General features: G+C 42.3%; 1 protein-coding gene across 2 annotated transcripts in view; it reads right to left on the bottom strand.

The window, feature by feature from the left end:
* Positions 1-1927: 1927 nt before the first annotated feature.
* CHD2 (chromodomain helicase DNA binding protein 2) overlaps positions 1928-20439 on the bottom strand; it is a 1941047-nt gene continuing 1922535 nt past the window's right edge. For both annotated transcript variants that reach the window (XM_085644496.1, XM_085644497.1), the window contains one exon: positions 1928-5886. In XM_085644496.1, coding sequence (XP_085500622.1) covers positions 5577-5886 — 310 coding nt within the window. In that variant the 3' untranslated portion in view covers positions 1928-5576. The remainder of the gene's footprint in view (positions 5887-20439) is intronic.

Raw genomic sequence — 20439 nt, 5'->3', positions numbered from 1 at the left:
TTCCCCATTTGGAGCACACAGTGGTGACGGATGCGTCCCTCCTTGGATGGGGCGGTCACATGGGAGAGGCGGAGATCAGAGGCCTCTGGTCTCCGATGGAGTCCAGGCTCCATATCAACCTTCTGGAGGTACGGGCGATCCTACTTACACTGAAGGCATTCCTTCCCTCTGTCAAGGGGAGAGTAGTGCAGGTGTTCACAGAAAACACCACTGCCATGTTGTACTGCAACAAGCAAGGCGGGGTGGGGTCGTAAACCTTATGTCAGGAGGCTCTGCGTCTCTGGACATGGCTGGAACATCAAGATATTTCCTTGGTGGTTTAACACTTGGCAGGTTCTTTGAACGCCAGGGCGGACAAACTCAGCCGCAGGTGCATGATGGATCACAAATGGCGTCTTCTTGGAGGTGGCGCAAGGTCGCTTTCAACAGTGGGGAAAGCCTTGGTTAGATCTATTCGCCACCGAAGAGAACGCGCAGTGTTAGGAGTTCTGCGCGTTGGAATTTCCAAGGCGGCACTCGCTTGACGACGCTCTTCGTCGCTTGTGGAGTTGCAGTCTATTGTACGCCCATACCACTTCTACCCTGAATGCTGAAGATCAGGCGCGACCGGGCCCAAGTCCTACTTGTGGCCCCGGACTGGGCTTGAAGAGTTTGGTATCCCGAGCTACTCAGTATGAGCATGGATCCCCCGATCCGACTGCCTCTTCGGAACGATCTTCTGTCGCAGCAGCAGGGGACGGTCCTCCACCCGAACCTGTCCAGCCTCCACCCCCTTGCGTGGAGATTGAGCGGCGACAGTTGATTCCATTTGACTTGCCTCCTGAAGTCTGTGATATCATTCTGGCAGCCAGGCGTCCCTCCACTAAATCGGTATACGCCTGCCGGTGGAACACATTTGTGGCATGGTGCACAGCAAAGGCTGTGGATCCCCTTTCTGCCCCTCTTTCAGAAATCCTTTTGTTCCTTCTTTCTTTGGCCTGGCAGGGCTCTGCTCTGGGCACTATTAAGGGCTACGAAATTTCAGCCTTTCTCAGGCTCCCTGATCAGCCCTCTCTTTTCAAGTCCCCTGTTGTAAATAGATTTCTCAAAGACATTACTCAACTTTTCCCTCCTATTCCTTTTTTTGATGCCGCAATGGGACTTAAATCTTGTTCTTACCTATTTGATGTGTGCTCCCTTTGAGCCGCTGCACAACTGTCCTCTTCATTTATTGACTTTGGAGACTGCTTTCCTGGTTGCCATCACCTCCGGTAGGCGCGTGAGTGAGCTCCAGGCTCTTTCCTGTAAACCTCCTTTTCTGTCTGTTCATCCGGACAAAGTTGTGCTCCCCACTCATCCTTCCTTTTTACCAAAGGTTGTTACTGCCTTCCATATCGGGCAATCTATCACTTTGCCCACTTTCTTTCCGCCTCCGCACCCTTCCAGAGAGGCTCCACCGTCTGGACCCAAAACTCTCATTTTACCTGAATCGCACAGAACAGTTCCGGGTGGGTGACCAGCTTTTTCTTGGCTACGTAGGCACCAAGAAAGGCCGGGCTGTACACAAGAGAACTATCTCCCGCTGGGTCGTCTTGTATACAAAAGCCTGTTATTCTCTGGCTAAAAAAGAGCCTGCGGTGGGGCTGTGCGCCCATTCCACCAGGGCAACAGCAGCTACTACCGACGCGCAGGGGTACTGCTGACGAAAAACGTTTCCAGATACTGTCTGACGCTTGGGGATATTGTAAGGTAAGGAATCTATCACTTACGTGCCTCTTTCAGATACGCAATTTACCATAGGATTCTGTGCTTCCACTACTCTAACATCCACCGGACCTCCTGAAAACCTATTGGGTGCTTTTGGAACCCTCTACTTAGATTCAAGTATATATTTGTAGTGCCAATAAATGATATATGGGGGCATGTGTCAAACACCATGAGTCTTCAGTAGTCTTAACATCTCAATAATACTTTTAATATACAAGAATCAAGGTACATCTGCTTTACAATGTAGGAAAATTTAGTACATACTCTATAAACAATATATTTACACCATAAAGCACTAGGACAGTGGCTTTCTCTCAAATATAAATTAATGTTGTTTTCGCTGACTTGTTTTTTTTTTTTTTTAAACAACAACGCTCCACACAGCCTGAGAACATGAAAAACCAGCCAACTTTATCCGGACTACAACATTTCACTCCCAGATGAAGATCTGGAAAAAATCTTTCTTTACATTTTGGGTGCTGCTTTACCATCTCCCTCTTAGTGCATGACTTTTTTATGATTTCGCTTTTGTCTCACTTGGTAGGGCGTTTGCATGAGATTCAAGGACTGGGTGAGTTATACATTTTTTTGTAACTCTTCTTTTTGTCAAACATAAAAAGCAAACCATTTGCTTTACTGTCTCTCTTTAGCAAATACTGCATTCCTGTGACATGGATTTAGTTAACTACTAGTTACAGGCTTTCAAAATATATACATAATTGTAAGTAGACCGGACTTTTCTCCGAAAACATAATTGAAATCTTGCGTATGGTTACACCTCCTCTCTCAAATTTAGGCAACTGTAATATTTTCCATAGCAACAAATCAGTCAACAAGGACTCTTTTAAATCTTGTAAATAATATGTTAAATAGATTGGAAAATAACACTGTTTTATCTGCAATAGTCCAATGCATGTATACTAGGAGTACCAGGCATTAATTCTTTTATATGGAAAGTGGTTATCTAAATAATCCAGACCGTACTAAATAATGATCAGAGCCAACAGCGTTTCATAAACACTTACACCGGACAGCTAAAACCTGTTCAGTGCATAGAAGAAAGTTCTACTTTCGATTCCTTTATTATACATTTGTTTAATTTACAAATTGTTCTTGTAGTTACTATAAGAAAAAAATACCCGATGAACAGAATCATATTGTACCACAAAATCCAAATCATTTTTAACTGCCAAAATGAGTTCATGATTTGGTATGCTGTCTGAAAGAGTGTTTTAAAAGAAAAAAAATCTGAACTTGATTTTAAATTTGAAAAGTTTGAGAGAGGAGGGTTATGGTTGCCCCACATTGCCATCTTGCCACCTTAGAATGTAATCACTGCAGACACACTTGATATACATTAACACTGTGTGGATCAGTACTCCTATTTGTAATGGCACGCATTGTTATTATATTTAGAAACGGCAGGAATAGGAACCTAATATATATATATATTTCCTAAAATTATACTTTCTTAGTGCTCCAATTACAACAATATTTTTCCTGAATACTTTGGATTTTCTTCACAGTCAACGAAAACGTTATCACCTTAATCCATGAGAAGGGGTGAATATATTTCAACATCACACTATCTAATTAGGTAAGTAACACTTTCCTGATTGCCTGCACACAGGCAGGCTAATCTGCCCTCTCATTTGAACACAACAGTGAGGTCAGTCAATTTAAATGGGCTTTCGTTTTTTCTTCAGATACAGATACAACTCAATTTCGTCACATATCTAAGAAATGGAAAACAGATGTGCATGAGCTCGGAACTACTTTCACTTATTCATTTGGATGCCTGTTCCGTGGTTATTATTCATAAATGGATGGTTGATGTCAAACAAACATAATCACAGCCATATAAATGCTCTTTGACTTTAATTTCTATTCTAGTGCAATGAACAGGATAGGTCAACCAAATCTGCAGGTTAAAATTCTATGATATCTGCAAAAGTTTACATGGACTCATTCTGTCCATTGCACTTTTTACAATGCCACGCCAAATCCTTTTTCTGAACCGATAATACATTTTGTCTAGTTCAGGAGATATATTCAATACAAGTCCATATTCAGGATTCAAGCATTCCTTTCTAAGGCACTACTGGGGCTGACATTCAACCAAGCCAGAAATATTTTTTTACAGGTCCTACGGCTGCTGCTTGTCCTTAAAGGTCATACCATTAGTGAAACTTCCATAAATTCTTCACAAAAGTGTCATAGAAAGTTAACAATATATATATCTTCAGCAATACCACTTTGTCATACATCTACCCATTGCATTTAAATTCCAAACTCCATCCAGCCATGAAATTCCACCGATTATTAATCCCAAAACTATAATACTTCAGGATTAGAACGCATGAGTGGACATTATAAATAAAAGTGAAATGCATTTTAATTTAAGACAGGAATGAAAAGGCTCGATCAGCTACCCTAAAACAGTATGAAATGTCTCCTAGAAGCCAATCCTCATATTTCTACACTTAAGTATTTAATAATGTGGACTAAAATCGTTTTCAAGGAGAAAATAACATGTAGTTGGCTCACAAATGGCAAAGAAAAAACTTTGGTATCTGGGGCAAAGCATCCTTAAAGAGGTTACATATAATTAACTCTCTACTAAATGTTTAGAAATAAAGCATCACAAATTAGGTACAGTACCTCTGCAGTTTCATTAATCCCTTCGTCACCACCTCTTTCACTCAAACCCATAGGAAAAGAGATGTTAATAGATCTTAAATAGGTCAAACATTGAAGAAATAGAAGTTCACCTTTAGGTGCACTGTCACATTTAGATCAGGTGGAGAGGATTTGCCGCTGTTCAAGCTCCAAAGATCCTCGCCAGGAGACTCTTCCTTACAAGCTCCCAAACTCCATGCCTGTTCCCTGAAAACAACTTTACTGACATAGCTCCCAGTGTTAGCTAAGCCGTAAAGCATTTCACATTAGTGTTTCACGTAAACTTTCTGAATAAAAGCATCAGCAAATCGTCTAGCTGTTTCTATATTAGAAGATCCACTGAGAATTGCATTCATGTACTCGTCCTCTGTGAAAATATATCTTCTATCTCCAGAATATATAATTCAACTTCAGGTTCGGGAATCCTGAGATATCTATGGGAAAGTAATTTGTCTAAGAACAATGACTAATAAACTAGTGAAATGTGCATGGACTACATCTAAAGTGTACTTTTTTGTTGGAGAATAGGCACTGTTGTTCCAAAAGGCTCTAATCTCTACAGACTCCGTTCACTCACCTTGCCAAAATTTCAAATTCACATAAATGGCCACATCCGACAAATCCTTCCACCACCTAGCTTCTGACATTGGTTCAAGTTGTGCAAAAACATGAATAACTTGGTCTTTCCAGCATCAACTGGAATAGAACTGTTTCATATGCCATTATTGTGAAACCCTGATGAATTCTACTAATTTCTCACCAGCTCTACAACAACCGCATGACTGCAAATTTCTTATCAAGAGTCCATCATCCTTCTTGAATAGAAAAATAAAATACATATTTTCCTACAAGGTAGGAGAAGGGGTTGGGTAATGTAATCTACCAATCAAGAGAAATGAAAAATAAATATCCTGAAAATCACTGACAGCTGAAAATCTTCACAGACGAAGTCTTATTGCCCCTGGGTGGCATCAGCTCTTAATTTACCAAAGCAACATTTCACACACACTTGGCTACTGGCAATCAGATTTCAGTTGACCCTCGAGTTAACCATCCAATACATAGCAGCTTCTTCTCAGTTTAAAGTTTCTATAACTGCAATGGCCACAGTTATGTCCGATCAAAAGGCCAGTTTTTTGCCCCATTCATCTTTATGTTTTATGAACATTCCAGTTAAAATCTGCATTTTTCTGTTCCAAGGACTTGTCATGTGATGGCTTTGATTCATGTGGGGATTTTTGAGGTGGAGGGGAGCGAGGGTCTGAGACAGCAGAAACATGGGGTCTGGGTGGTGATTTATATTCCCCTCCTTGTTGGTCCGATTGAAAAGATCGGTACTGGTCAGCAGGTCCCTGACCATGGTACACAACTGGAGGCCTATGATCTGGCATTCGCCTAAAGTCCTGCTGATGGTAATTCTGAGGCCGAAATTCTTCAGATCGTCTCCGTTTTGCATCATGCCTAAGAAATCAAGAACACAACATAGAATTTAAGTTAAAGAAATTGCAGAGTATGTTTATTAGACATGCATTTTCCATGTCCTCTCCTTTTTATCACATTTGCTACAGCAATCCTCTAATGTTCTGAGCTACCTTTTTACTCATATCCTCCTTGCAAACTACACAATAGGCTGCTCTGCAACATAAGTCCTACTTTCCAATCTCCCCATATTATTAGTCAGCATCCTTGCATTTTACCAAACAAGATATTTAGTGTCTATCAACATTCTCATTAACTGTGTAGACTGCATCTATCTTGTAACAGTTGTCTGTTTATTCAAGCCCACCTTCCATTCTACTGGGAGAGTCTTAGTCCGATTTATATCGCTTCTCCCACGTCTAATCAAATCATCCCATCAGTCTTACTATTCTAATCAACGAACTGCAATGTATAATCACTTACTACTAACATACATCTTCAGCACAAAATGTAAAACCCAATTTCCCTTTCAATTAATTTTTCTTCAATTGCCCTTAAACCCAATCGTGCTATTTCCTAACCTTTCAACCACAATTACATTTTATTGTTTCCATATCATCACGTTTTACCATTCAAGCTCTGTGTCGCGGCCCAAAAGAAAAACAATAATTGTGATCTGTTTCCTCAATATTGCAACCTTATTTATTCCCAAAATATCCATAGCACAACTACCAAGAATCACTCATATTTTGCATATTAAATTTCCACATGTGATTTTTCTAGGTCAAATAATTTGAAACAGTGCATTTTGCCTAAATAATGTATAACATAGGTTGCAATATAATCTTGAAACCACTGCTACCAAACCAAAAGAGTATGCAGCCTGCTTATGGCTGCCATAAGACTGATAAGGATAGCAACATTGGGCATAAAGGACAAGTTACTTACCTTCGGTAATGCATTTTCTGGTAGACAGGATCAGATTCCTTATCTTAGAATCCTCCCTATGCCAGACTGGATCCGAATTTCTTTCCCAGCAGTACCTCCACGCATCGGCAAAGGGTGTTGAGTGACTCCGTAGTAACATTGTCTCCCAGAAGTGACATCAACGGAGTCCATATAAGCCCTACTCCGGCACACCGATGTTAGTTTCTTTTGCGGCTATTTCCGCACTAACAATGCAGAGCCACGTAGATAAACAGACTCTGGAGACAATGTGCCAATAGTAGAAAAGACATATCAACAAGTAAAATATGAAAGAACAGAAGTAGAATGCAAAGAGGGAATCCAGGAGACATTAGGGCCCTTAGTTTGCAGAGCGGAGAGGATGGGTGGGTCGATAAGGAATCTGCGGCTAGATCCTGTCTCTACCAGATAAGGCATTGCCAAAGTTAAGTATCTTTTCCATCTGATAGAGACATCTAGCTGCAGATTGCTTATCTTAGAATCACATACCCAAGCAATACCATCCTCTGAGGGGCTGCGAATGGACTTCACCAAAGATCCCCAATAGGAGAAGGCAGTCCAAGGATAGAAAGGGACTAGATTATCCGAAAATGATAGTTGAAGTAAGATGCTTACTGAGAGGACCAATCTCTAAGGACGACTATGGTAGCTCATAGGGAGTAGGAAGGTATAAGACCGTAAGAACACGGGCTAGAACCAGGAAAAGAGGCAGCCTAAAAGAGAATGCAACCTAAGATTGGGGAATGCAAAGGGACCTAGGACACGTATCCACAGAGGCCATGCCAAAAAGAAATGGACTGAGCATACACAGTGTGCTCAGCCACAACAACACAGACCATAAAGAAACAGCACCCAAAGAATGTAGAGGAAACTATCCTGAGAAACAGAATTCGAAAAAATAGACCTCCAATGATAGAATGATGGAGAAAAAAAAAGCAATAACAATGGAGCTGAAAAGCATCGCTAGAGAACAAGAGTGGTAAAAGAAACTGCCCTCATATGGAGAACCTTGAAGGTATATAAGGCATCCTCCAAAGAACGTAACGAAGGCCCTCACTGAAGAGAAGGAAGGAAGCCAGGTTATCAAGAAAGGACGTGCTCCGTGTAGAAGACCAGGCGATATGTGATATACATATATATATATATATATATATAGAGAGAGAGAGAGAGAGAGATCTATATAGAGATATATATGTATGAGAAGTAAAAGACATCTACAAGAGGTCCATTCAAGAAATAGGTATATTCATGCAGAGACATACACATCCTAGAAAAATGTAAATAAGGATAATTATGGGTAGAAAAATCTGAGAAATTCCGGTAGGCACACTGTCATACAGGGTAAGCGAATTTAAATTAACTCCACTGAAGGCAACCCACGTACTCCACCAGTGAGCAGGAGGACGAGTAGGGGAGGAATGAAGGGTACTCCAAGAACAGAGGTAACCAGAGAAGGACAGAAAGAAGTTACGACAGGGGTTGGAGACAGAAAGACAAGGCTAGAAAACAGCAACACAATGACACCTAAGAGTAGGAAATGGAAGGCAGTGCCTATTTTAGAATTCAATTTATTTTATTTTATTTAGTTCTCTACTGAGAACAACAAATAATTCGATAAGACATTAAAATTACATTCATAATTAGTAATATTTGTAAACACTAATCTTAATACAAGTTTAAAAAAGTTTTAAAAAATTTAAACAGGTTATAGCATACAAATTCATTAGGGGGTGATTTGAGAATGGAAATCAAACTCTGTACATTCGTGGAGTTACACTTTGTTTGAATTGGTTTTAAAAATCGCTTTCTGGCGACAACTACTATGGAATTGGGACAAACAAACAAAATATGCATCAGATCTTGAACTCCTCCTTTGCAAAGGTCACATAAGCTACTAGAATTATTATCATTTGTCCATTTACAGATTAAAGATTTAAGAGGGAGAATCCCAAACCGAAGTAAGATCATACAACGCCGGGCACCATGTCTTAAAGTAAAAGTAAGGTATTGTTGCCTTTGTTTGAATACAATTGAATCAGCATAGACCTTGTAACATTGCAATTTTGTACAGTGCTGGAAGTCGAGATCATAAGATATCCTTGGAGTCAAATGTTTTAAAAAGAGTTTCAAATGTACCGGAGTCCAAGTTCTCAACAGATCAATTGTACATTCTGACAACTTCAGTGCAAACATTAAATTTCGATAAAAAACATATTTTGAGGATCCCAGTTAAAGATTTCTAGTTTTAGTAGAGCTCTTAAAGTACATTGTTCAGCATGTAAAATGTTATATGCCCATCGAATAATACTAGTGATTCCTCTAGCGTATGTACTGGTTAGAGAAAACTCGAGGCGCAGGGCCTGCACAGGTACAGCTTGAGACATTTTGGTTAATTTCCGAAGAATCTTACTTTCTTTAAGTTGTAGTGGATGCCATTGATTTATTGGAATATGCTCAAGGGCGTATGAAAGAACTGGAGGGATCTTGATACTATAAACCTGTAAAAGGGTTGAGAATTGCCTATGCCCAGTGGAAGAATATAATCTTTGAAGTGCTCCGGCATGAACATCAGCTTTGTCAGCCAGGTGCTGGAGATGAAAATGATTTTTTAAAGTTTGAGAAAAAATACGACCTAAGTAGATGTATTCGTTCACTATTTCTAACGGTTGCCCTCCTAAAGTCCAGTTATATTTAACATATCTTCGTCTTCCTCAAAAAGGAACTATTTTTGTCTTTGTTATGTTAGGGACCAACAACTTTGTGTCTGCATATAACGCAAGTGCGTGTAAGTTCCTTTGGAGGCCAAATGGAGTAAGATTAAAGATAATCACATCATCTGCATACAACAAAGTGTGAATTTTGTGTAGTGATATTTTCAGAGGAAAATTAGTTATCTGCATAAAACAATCTGGGAGATCACTGAGGTAAAGGGAAAATAATAGAGGAGCTAGAAGACACCCTTGTCGTAGGCCATTCGATGTTTTAATTGAGGATGTGAGGTCCTTCTCTTTCCCCAATAATACTTGGCACCAGGTTTCGGGGTGGAGTGACACGATAATATGTAATAAGTTATCCGGAATTCCCAGATTTTTTAACTTACACCAAAGTGTTGGTCTGTCCACTCTGTCAAATGCTGTTGAAAAATCCACAAAGACGACCTGTGATTTCGAAACCACATATTTATCACTTATTGTTTGTAACATCGCAATGTTATCAGTTACCGAATGTTTGTTGCGAAACCCAGCTTGGTTAAATGGAATTGCTCCAATTGAGAAGGCCCACTCTTTAAGATGGTCCAACACACAGGCCGTGAAGATCTTTCCTGTCGCATCGAGCAGTACGATCTGTCGATAGTTGCCGGGGGTCAGTCGGGAGCCCTTCTTATAGCTAGGGATAATTATACTTCCTTTACAAGATTTGGGAATTTCGCAAGTGGTGAAGCTATGGGAAAAGAGGCAGGCTAAAAACAAGCTCCACACCGTTGGATTCTTTTGGAGCACCTTTATTGGAATTTGATCTGGGCCCGTTGCTGCAGATGTTCTTGCATTTCTTATATGAAGTTCGATTAGAGATGGTGAAGGGGCGAGATCATCGAGAGTAGTGACCCGTATCTTGCCTGATGGTCGTAACGTGATTTCTTTCCTCCCATTTATTTTGTATAAGTTTGTTAAATACACTTTCCATTCCCTTGCGGGGACTGGTGAGGCTTGTAAAGGTTTTTTTGTGCCTGTTTCTTTTGCAATAAGAGTCCAGTATTCACGTATATTTTTTTGTTTAGCCGCTATCTAAATATCCATCCATTTTCTATCCTGTTGCGCTTTTCTGTTTTTCTTTCACCCTCCATTTGCGATTTAAAAGTATTTTAATTTCCTGTTGTCTACTGTTAGAATAACAGAGGAATTGTGTCAGAATTAATTTGTTAAGCAATATTACATTTTTATCTGGATTTTTGTTTTTGTAATTTCTTGATTGAAAGGTTCGAAGATTAAATGATTCTTGGAGGAATTTTTAACCAATTTCTTTAAAACAACTTCAAAATGTGTTATTGGGTCTGTAAAATGTGTACTCTCAAATATTTGCATAAGTGCCTTTTCTATATTGTTATTGTCGAATGCTCTCGTATTCCAAATAATTCGTCCTTGTACTTGATTCACGAGTGTAGGACTTTGTGAATAGATGTTATAACCCGCAGAAGCAGTCTTCACGATTAGGCCAGTTGTAAGATTAAGAATGGCATGATCGCTTCCCTGATTGAAGGTCTTATTTAAGTGTTCTATTTTCCTAAACAAATCCTGGCTACATATCATGTAGTCTAATATTGAGGAGTTAAATATTCCTGTTCTTGTAGCTGTTGCCGGTATGTCTCCTTCTGTGTTACCATTTAAGATAACTCCATTGAAAGCTGATAGTGAGGAAAGTATCAATTTTCCCCGTTTGTCAGCTTTGATCCCTGGGGGAAAAACTGGAGTTGGAGTTAACTGGGCCTCATCGTGTACTCAGGATTCACATTTCTCCAACAGGTCATTGGAAATTTTCCCGTTAAAGTCTCCCATTAGGAAGACTGACGGGAATCCTAAGGTTTCTATCACTTCTTCTAGTTCCTCAAATATTTCAAACATAAGGAAGTCCAACTTGGAGCCAGGCGGAATATAGAAGTTAAAAATAAGTAAATCCTTTGATATATCTGCTAACTCATTCAGGCTCTTAACCTTTTTATACATTGGCTGTTTGGTGTTTTCATGGAGATGATTTCCTGATCCCATAAGAAATCTTCGCATAGAAGTAGTGCTAATCCACCCTTAGCATGTCCCCGACTAACTGGTTCCGCTGGGATATCATATACAATATAATTATCTAGATGAAAAGTTGTAGTTGACTATGTTTCCTGAAGTGCCACGATCCTTGGGTCATCTTCCATAATTTTAATACGTTTTTCCTTTGTTTTCCCTGCAATATTCCATGAAGTAATACTCAGGCCTTGGTTAAAGAGGAAGTAGTTTTGCCCTTCCCTGGGATTTACCATTTAGGTTCTCTGCAATCCAGGACCAGTGCTTTTCATCTGTTTTTGTCTCCACTTTGGGGATAGAATTATTCCAAATCCTTCTTTCACCGTTCCTGATTGATATTGTTAGATTTTCATTTTTAATGGATATCAGTTTAGTATGACCATTATGGCCTTGTAGGAGTGAGTAGTTTTTGGTATCAGTACTCTTTTTAGGATTGATCCAATTGTGGGATTCCTTATGATATACTGGTACGATATCATATCCATTTTTAAACAAAATTTCTCTTTCCTTTAGAATAATGCTCGGGATCACCGGGGACCAAAACTCCACCGCGGCTACCATAATTTTGGATTTTAAGGGAAAGTGTACTAGTTTCATCTCTGCACTTAAGAACGAGTGTAATACATGAATCTTTTGTATGAGTTTTGTTATTCTCTCCCGATTAAGTGGGTCATTCCCTGATGGGAATAGATCAGTGAACTCTAAAGTATGTAAATCAGTCTGCTCTTCACAAGGGGTCCAGAATTTTTCTATCATTTGGGTGGGCGCTAGGAGGGAGAAATTATTACAGCTTAAGGCAGTTGAAACGCCAACTGCCAAAGGGTTTAATGCTTTGTTGGTCTCTTTTACATGTGTATCAATGTGCTCCGTAATGTCTTGATTTGGATTATTTTCCAGAGTTTTCTCCTGTTCAGATGATTGAGGTTCGGGAGATAAAGATTTTGGGAATTTTAACACTCGTAATAAAGGTTTTGCGAATCTTCTTGCTATTGTTTTCTTCTGCCTTTTCTTTATGTTCTTAGTAATTCTCTTTTCCTTATTAGATAAGGGGGTATCCAAGGGGAGTAAGACTGGAGATGTGGACAGTTTTCTTCTTTTTTTAATTTTAGTTGTAAAAGTTTTTTTTGATTGATTAGCTGTGACTTTGGTAGTGATCTGATTAAAGATTGGATAGTAGGGTTTAACCTAGATTGAAACGTTATCATTATCTGATTCCTTGAAGAGTTTCTTAAGCGAAAATGTTTGAGTGATCTCCGGCATTTTCTGTAGTGCTTTACGATTGTTCCTCCCCGTTTGGGTTGATGTTTGCTTTGTCTTTAATAAAGTTTCTGTATTTAGAAGAGTATCCTTGTGGTTAGGAAAGTTGTCCTCAGTTTTTCCCATTCCTTTTTGCGGTGGTGACTGGCAGATACATTGCTTTTTAATTTTTTAATCAACAAGATATTGCAACATACCTATTTGTGTATCCAACATCTGATCTGAATTATTCATCATATTCCCCAAAAGGTTGAGAATTGATTCTAAAAATTTTTGAAGGGAAAATAAAGAATTTGATACGGGTGTATGCCCCTTTGGAGATTGTAAGTGCATTGTAGAAAGAAATTCTGGTGATAGGGAGAGATTCCCTAATGAAATTGGATTTGAATTTTTTTGAGGGGTACTGTTTACAATTGTCAAGTGGTCCTTCGTCTCTCTGGGCACTTGGTTCGAAAGAGAGACGTTGATATCAGGTAGAGTAAAGTCGGTAGCAGGAATTTGTTGTAAATTATGTTCTAAGGGGAATGATGTTGTTTTTTCGCGATCCTGCGATGGTTCGATAGTTACCAGATCTTTAGTGATGGAATTGCTGATTTTTTGCCCTTTAAGATTTTTTTGATCTTTACTAGGATCAGCTGAGTCACTTTATTGGGGTTTCCGACAAGCAGTGCACTTCCTTGGTCGTTAGGTTCAATCCTTTGTGCATTATGATTTATTTTTGGAAAGAATGCCTTTATTTCTGGAGTTCCCGCCATATATCCTACATGGACCTTCTTACAAGCGTTTTTGCATATGTCTTGCTGTGTTCCAATTCTTATCATCACAATCGTACGAGTTCTTAATTTTTTGTAGGTCATTGTGGGGTAGAAGATTACGATAATTTACTTGTGGGGGGCTTTGGGAATCTAGGGTCTTTTATAAGAGATCTTTTTGGTAATAGTAAAAACTGTGGCTAGGGTATTAATTGAACTTGGTTATAGAAACCCAAAGGATGAAATTTAACAGGTTATAATGACAAGGAATGATGGGACGACAAGGAGTGCTGGGACGGCAAGCAGCTTCACCGGCTACTTGCCTAGCTTCACAAGCAGGGGTTTGTACTGAGTTGCTACAGGCGCCTCATAGAATTATGGTCCTATAGGCTAGAGGTCAGGCCAGTCTGCGGCTTTCCGATGTTCTCAACTACGCCCCCAGCTGCGGCAACACCGACAGCGTTCTCACAGCGTACTCCACAGCCGATCGTTCCCACGCTGGGGGTCGCGTAACTAAGCACTCAGCGCCCAAAACGCAACGGCAACGCCAACAGCCTCTCGCAGCCCGGGGGTAGGCAGCCAGCCTCTCCCTCTCCGCCTCGCTCTGGGCTCGTGGCTCCTTGCAAAACGCGGCACTGGAGCGACAGACTACGAAGGCAGTCCTCTTAATTCCCAATGAATTCCTGATGGAAATTATGAAAGTCAAAACGCAAAAAAGAACGCAGACCATCGGCTCCCGTCCCCGCCCGCGGCTCCTCTGCAGCTGCCCGCGAGCACCGAGATCCTGCGCTCTTCGGTCAGAAACTTCAAAACAGGTACAAAGAGCTCCTGCTGCTCAAAACAGCTCCCATGCAAACAGGCTCAATGACTGCCCTCCTACTGTCTTGGGCGGTCGCGGAGCCGATAAAAGTCCAAATAGATCTCCTCCGCCACCCGACTCGGCAACACAACCCACACCCCCTCAAGCCTCACCCTCGCCCGCGGGGGGGGGGGGGGTTGGTGGGGGAGAGCTGCTGTGCTGTGCTCCGCAAGGGCCAGCAGATTTCACTCCCGCAGTCTCCCTTAGTGAAACAATGAGGGCTCTGGCTCTAGTTCAGGCAGGTCATGGGAGAAAGGCAGCTGCAAGACCACGGACCTACCGAAATTGTCGTAACGGGGGGTCGCGGGTGGTTATGGTCAGGGGAGGTCGCGGGTGGTCTTCCTCTTCACCCCAGCCTCCTCTCAACAGCCGCAACCCACCACAGCCGCTCTCGGCTTCGCTTCGCTCCGCTCTGCAACTGCTGCACCAGACGTCAGGCACGTCAGACACGCTCAATCGCTCAGACCTTCTTCCGAGAGTCTCGCCTGCTGCCCAGTGAGTGAGTATTTTAGAAAAACAAGGACAACCATCCAAGAAACAACGCCACCGGCTAAGGGAGGATGCCAGCAGGCTGAAGCCTGAGAAGCAAAAAATAACAGCACATGTAAAGGCCACGAAGAAGGAAAAATGAAAAGGAAGAAGACGACCGTCAGGGTGTAACCAATAACCAGCGGAAATAAAGGCCAACAGATAGTCAATTATGACACTCACACATTGTCCAATATATGGAGTCTGGTGAAACTGGTAAGAAACCTGACCAACGCTTCAGAAACGTGAGAAAAGATAGGATAGACCCAAAGAAACAAGTAATGAAAGACCCCCACCAAGGAAGGGGGAGTGAAAGGTATCTTCTCCCATAGAAAAGGGGGGATGCCACAAAGTCAGGAGTGGAGGGAGCAAAGGAAAAACCTTAGCCGCTATTGAAAGAAGGAGATCAGTTAAGGAAATGAAGTATGGGGACCAGTGTTCCAGGTGAAGGGGACCGAAAAAAAGAGCAGACACAAGTGTTACCCCACGAATGAATGAATGAATGAAATTATACTTGTATAGCGCATGGCTACCTTGAGGCCTCCCAGCGCTATTTGATAGAAGAGCAGAAAAAGCAGAATGCCGTGATGTTAAGGGAATGTCTTAAAAAGGTGAGTTTTCAAGAGCTTCCGAAAGGACAGGAGATTATTATCCTTTCGTAGAGTGAGGGGGAGAGTGTTCCAGATCTTCGCTGCGTTAAACGAAAAGGAGCATCCACCCCATCTGGATCTTCGTATTTTCTTGGGGGTGGCCAGACATAAACTGGAGCGCAGGGTTCTGTGAGGGAGATAGAGGGTGACCAGCGAATGGGTAATAGCCAAACCAGTCTTCCAAATGTCTCTATGAGCCAGGCACATGGCTTTAAACTGTATCCTGGCCGGAATGGGGAGCCAGTGAAGACTCCTCAGTGCTGGTTTAGCAGATTGCCACTGTGGAATCTGGAGGAGCAGGCAAGCTGCACAATTTTGAATTAATTGCAATTTGTGGATGGTATATTGAGGAGCTCCAAGATATAGGGCTCTCCCATAGTCAAGGCGAGAGAGTATAAGGGCCTGTACCATAATTCTTCTCGCCTGGAAGGGGAGGAGGGGGATGATTTTCTGCAGCATTCTGATCAGTCCATAACAAGTGGCTGAGAGCTTGGTGGCCTGATGGCTAAAATCGAGGGAGCAGTTAAGCCACATGCCAAGGCTCTTGATCTGTGCCTTCAGAGGTGGAGCGGGACCCAGGCATACTGGCCTCAGGAGAGCAGGGATGGAAGACGGAGGTTTGCCCAGAAACATAATCTATGTTTTGTCCCCGTTAAGCTTAAGGCAGGAGAGTTCCATCTACTCGGCCACCGCCTTTAGGCAAGAGCCTAGGGTGCTAGACGACCCCTCAGTGTGATTTAATGCTACCACTAACTGAGTGTCGTCTGCGTAGGTGATGATCTTAATGCCGAATAGATGGACAATCTCCACCAGGAGACTCATGTAGATATTAAAAAGCGTGGGACTGAGGGCAGAGCCCTGAGGAACCCCACAGCTAGGAGGCAATCGAGAGGAGACCACATCTCCCTCAAAGACTTGGAAGAAGCGGTTACTGAGGAAGGACTGGAACCAAGTCAGTGCTGTGCCTGACACTCCCATGCTTTTAAGTCGATGGGCCAAGATGTTATGATTAACAGTGTCAAATGCTGCACTGAGGTCCAGGAGGATGATTGCTGCTGTTCCTCCTTGGTCCAGTAGCCTTCTTGCCTCCTCCGTTACTGCTAATAGGACTGTTTCGGTCCCATGCTGAGGACGAAAGCCTGTCTGAGAATCATGCGACAGGTTGTTGGATTCCAAATAATCAACCAGTGTAATGTTGATGTGTTTCTCAATCAGCCTACTCAGCCAAGCGAGGAGGGAAATTGGGCGATAGTTGGCCAGATTGGATTGGTCCAGACTGGGTTTCTTCAAGAGGGCCCTAACCATCGCGCATTTCCATGCTGTGGGTACCATACTGGAAGTAATGGAGGAATTCAGAATATCAAGGATAACCGGGCGAATGGAATTAATGACCAAGGTAAGGTGTTGCGGGGGAGCAGGGTCTGACGGAGAGCCTGAGGGGAAATTGCTCTAACGAGCCTTTGGAGACAGAGTTGGAGCTTCTTGTTCCGGTCACAATGGGCTCGAGTGTTTTGGTAGGGAAGAACATACATATGTTTTGGATCTTTTGATGGAAAAAACTGCCAAATTATTCTGTTATCAAGGGTTTTTGGGGTAGGGTGATAAGTGATTTAGCAATACGAAAAATCATCTCCTTAGATGAATTTGCGGCAGTACTTATTTTTTCTTCATAGAATGTGGTTTGAGCAGTTTTGATTTCTGATTTATATAGCCTGATTGCTTTTCTATATTCTGCTTTCCTAGTCTCTGAGAAATTCTGTCTCCAACTTCTTTCCAGTCTTTGACATGATTGCTTTAAGTCCCTCAGTTTGGGGGAAAACCATGGAGCTGTTTTCTGTCTATTTTTTGTAAGTGGGTACCTTGGGAAGAACTATGTCAAGGGAGCTTTGGATCCACTCATTGAAGTTACTGCTAGCCATATTGGGATTAGGGTCTCTAAGCGGTCTTGTGTTTGAGAGCTACGGTCCAACGATTGGAGGAGAGCCTAAACCATTTCCTTTCCAAGATCGGATTTGCTCTCTGGGGGAGCGACGGCACAAAGGATTCCCAACTTAGAGGGATCAAAAAGTGATCCATCCAGGGGAGTGGCGTAGGGGTACCTAAATCAGCAAACCGGAGAAGGTGCCCGTTGGTGAAAATTCTAGGGAGAAGGGCATGCTCTCACAATCTGATAACATATTTAGTGTTGTTCGACAAGTAAAGGTATCTTTGAATATAATAGCCAGGCCTCCACCTCTGTCGGTCGTAGATCGGCTCCAAGTATAGAATAACCCTGGGGAAGGGTTTGAACAATGGCAGGGTCGGTTTTAAACTGGAGCATCTGGCTCAAGCTCATCTATTAGTGACACTAATTCAACAGAATGTTTAGGAAGCGATCTGCAATTTAAAAGGAACAATCCTTAGTGGTGTGCTGGAATGGGGCCTATAATAATTTTGAGGCATAAGCTTAAAATTACAGTGTAGACAGTCGGAGGGGTTATTAGCAATGTTCAGAGAATGTAGGCAGTTGGAGTTAGTATCCCCTCTTAGCTCGAGCAAGGAGTGGGAGCTGTAAATTAGGCAATTTCCAGAAAAATTGACAGGGGTTGTGGCCTCTGGGCGTGGACGGGCTTGCCTTTGGCATCCGCTGCACATTAGCGCCATTCCGCCCTGAAGTAAATTGGACCAACAGAAAAGCTGGAGCGTCCCCCTGCCAAGATGGCCGCCCAAGATTGTCCCAACCAAGAAGTGTTGAGCTCGGTATTCTCCCTCCACTCAACCAGCATAGGAATTGCTGTGGTGGACCGGGGAGTCGGTGAGCATAGAGCGACACGTAATAGGTGAGAATAGGCTTTCAAATGTGACTTTTTAAAAACAGTTTATTGCAATTTTAAAAACAATTAGCAAGCGCTAGCGCAGCTACACGGGCCGAGCACAACTCTGCCTTCTATCAGCTGTGCATCGGCGCCCTACCGTCCTAAAATAGTCAGGACCAACAGAAAAGCTGGAGCGTCACCCTGCCAAGATGGCCGCCCAAGAATGTCCCAACCAGGAAGTGTTGAGCTCGGTATTCTCCCTCCACTCAACCAGCATGAAAATTGCTGTGGTGGACCAGGGAGTCGGCGAGCATAGAGCAACACGTAATAGGTGAGAATACGATAAAAGATAATGTATAAAACAGGCCTAAGAATACTAGACTCCTTGAGACAAACAGTCACAAGAGCACAACAAAACTGGAGTAATGGAACCCGGGCCTGAACCAATAGGAGCCCAAAGAGGCTGCCTGCCTGCAGCACCAGTCCATATGGACAGAAGCACAGAGAAAGAGGAAGGCAAAGTCCCTATAAGGGATACAAAGTGTAAGAGTAGCTCACTAAAATGCCTCCAAGGCATACAAATAACGTCCGCGGACACAGGGAACAAGGCTATTTATTGTGCAACTGCACAACATAAACAGAATACCTGCCACAGAGTAAGCACTTGACTAGGAAAAATGCAAGCTGTAAAAGAAGTCATAGGACAGGCTCCAAGAGACTGCAAAGCAAGGTAAGTTCCTAGAACGGACGTGAGGTCGGTCCCTTGAACGTTTAGGGGACCAAGCACGGTGAGAAGACTTCGAAGACTGTGGCATCAGCACTACCACAAGCTTCATGCAATGTTCCCTCCGCAACTTCAGTCAGAGCTGCTAACAAGAGTCACACTAGTTTGAGTCGTGGTATTCACCCAGGCACCACATACAAATTGAGTGAGGATCCGTGGCAGACATTTGTCGACCACAGGACTCACAAGACTTGAACCCTGAGGACAACGAAGAAAGGCACACTGCTCTGTCGATGAGAGACATTAAGGAGGCCGAAAAAGGCTGGAGGAACTGCAATGCAGCTTAGTGTGTTAGTGAGGAAAAGAAGAAACTGACGTTGGTGCATTGGGTTAGGGCTAATATGGACTCCGTTGACATCACATCTGGGAGACGTTGTTGCTATGGAGTCACTCCACGCCAACTCTGCTGACACGCGGAGGTACTGCTGGGAATAATTCCGGATCCAGTCTGTCGCTTGGGGAGGATTCTAAGATAAGGAATCTGTGGCTAGTTGTCTGTATCAGATAACAACTGTCCTAGGACGAGTGAAAAAATATAGATCATTAAAGTTGATCCATTTGAAGATAAAAGTTGAAAGAAATAATTGTGTAGAGGAGGAATGAGAGAGAGGAACGGGGAGCAAAAGAGATTACTGCTAACAGAAATCACATTTCAACAACAAGAGATACATAGAAGGTTAGAAGAAAGTTTGAGACCAAGTAGTTCAACCTCAATAGCGCACTCAGAAGAGTGAAGGACTGGGGCTTTAGGAGTATACACAAGATTCAACAACATGAATAAGTTACTTATCTTTGGATACTCTACCTACATGCAGATATCCCCCACCTTTTGAATCCTTGCAGGCATCAGACTGAATCCAGAAAAGCTTCAGTTGCTCCTATGAGCCAACAGGTGGGGACATTAACATCCACTGTGACTTAATCCGGTCTCAGAAATTACATGGTGCTACACAGACATATCCTCTAGCACTGATGTGAGTTATTTTCCTTTTTTCTCTAAACCCCAAGACATGCAGATGAGACTGACATAATTGGAGTAAAAGTGGCAGTGAGCAGAATCTAACAGAGGATCTTATACATTTCTGAAAATCCATTCCACAGAACAGGGCAATAAGCAGGCAATGAGGACTTTGCTGTTAGATTAATATCGCTCAGAAAGAGGATTATGGATTAAGTCTGTTTGCTACTTATACCTGCAGATTCATAATCCACAAGTC

The sequence above is a fragment of the Triturus cristatus genome, chromosome 3_1 (genome assembly GCF_964204655.1).
Source record: "Triturus cristatus chromosome 3_1, aTriCri1.1, whole genome shotgun sequence".
NCBI classification, from domain to species: domain Eukaryota; kingdom Metazoa; phylum Chordata; class Amphibia; order Caudata; family Salamandridae; genus Triturus; species Triturus cristatus.
This window is presented reverse-complemented; position numbering and strand designations above follow the sequence as displayed.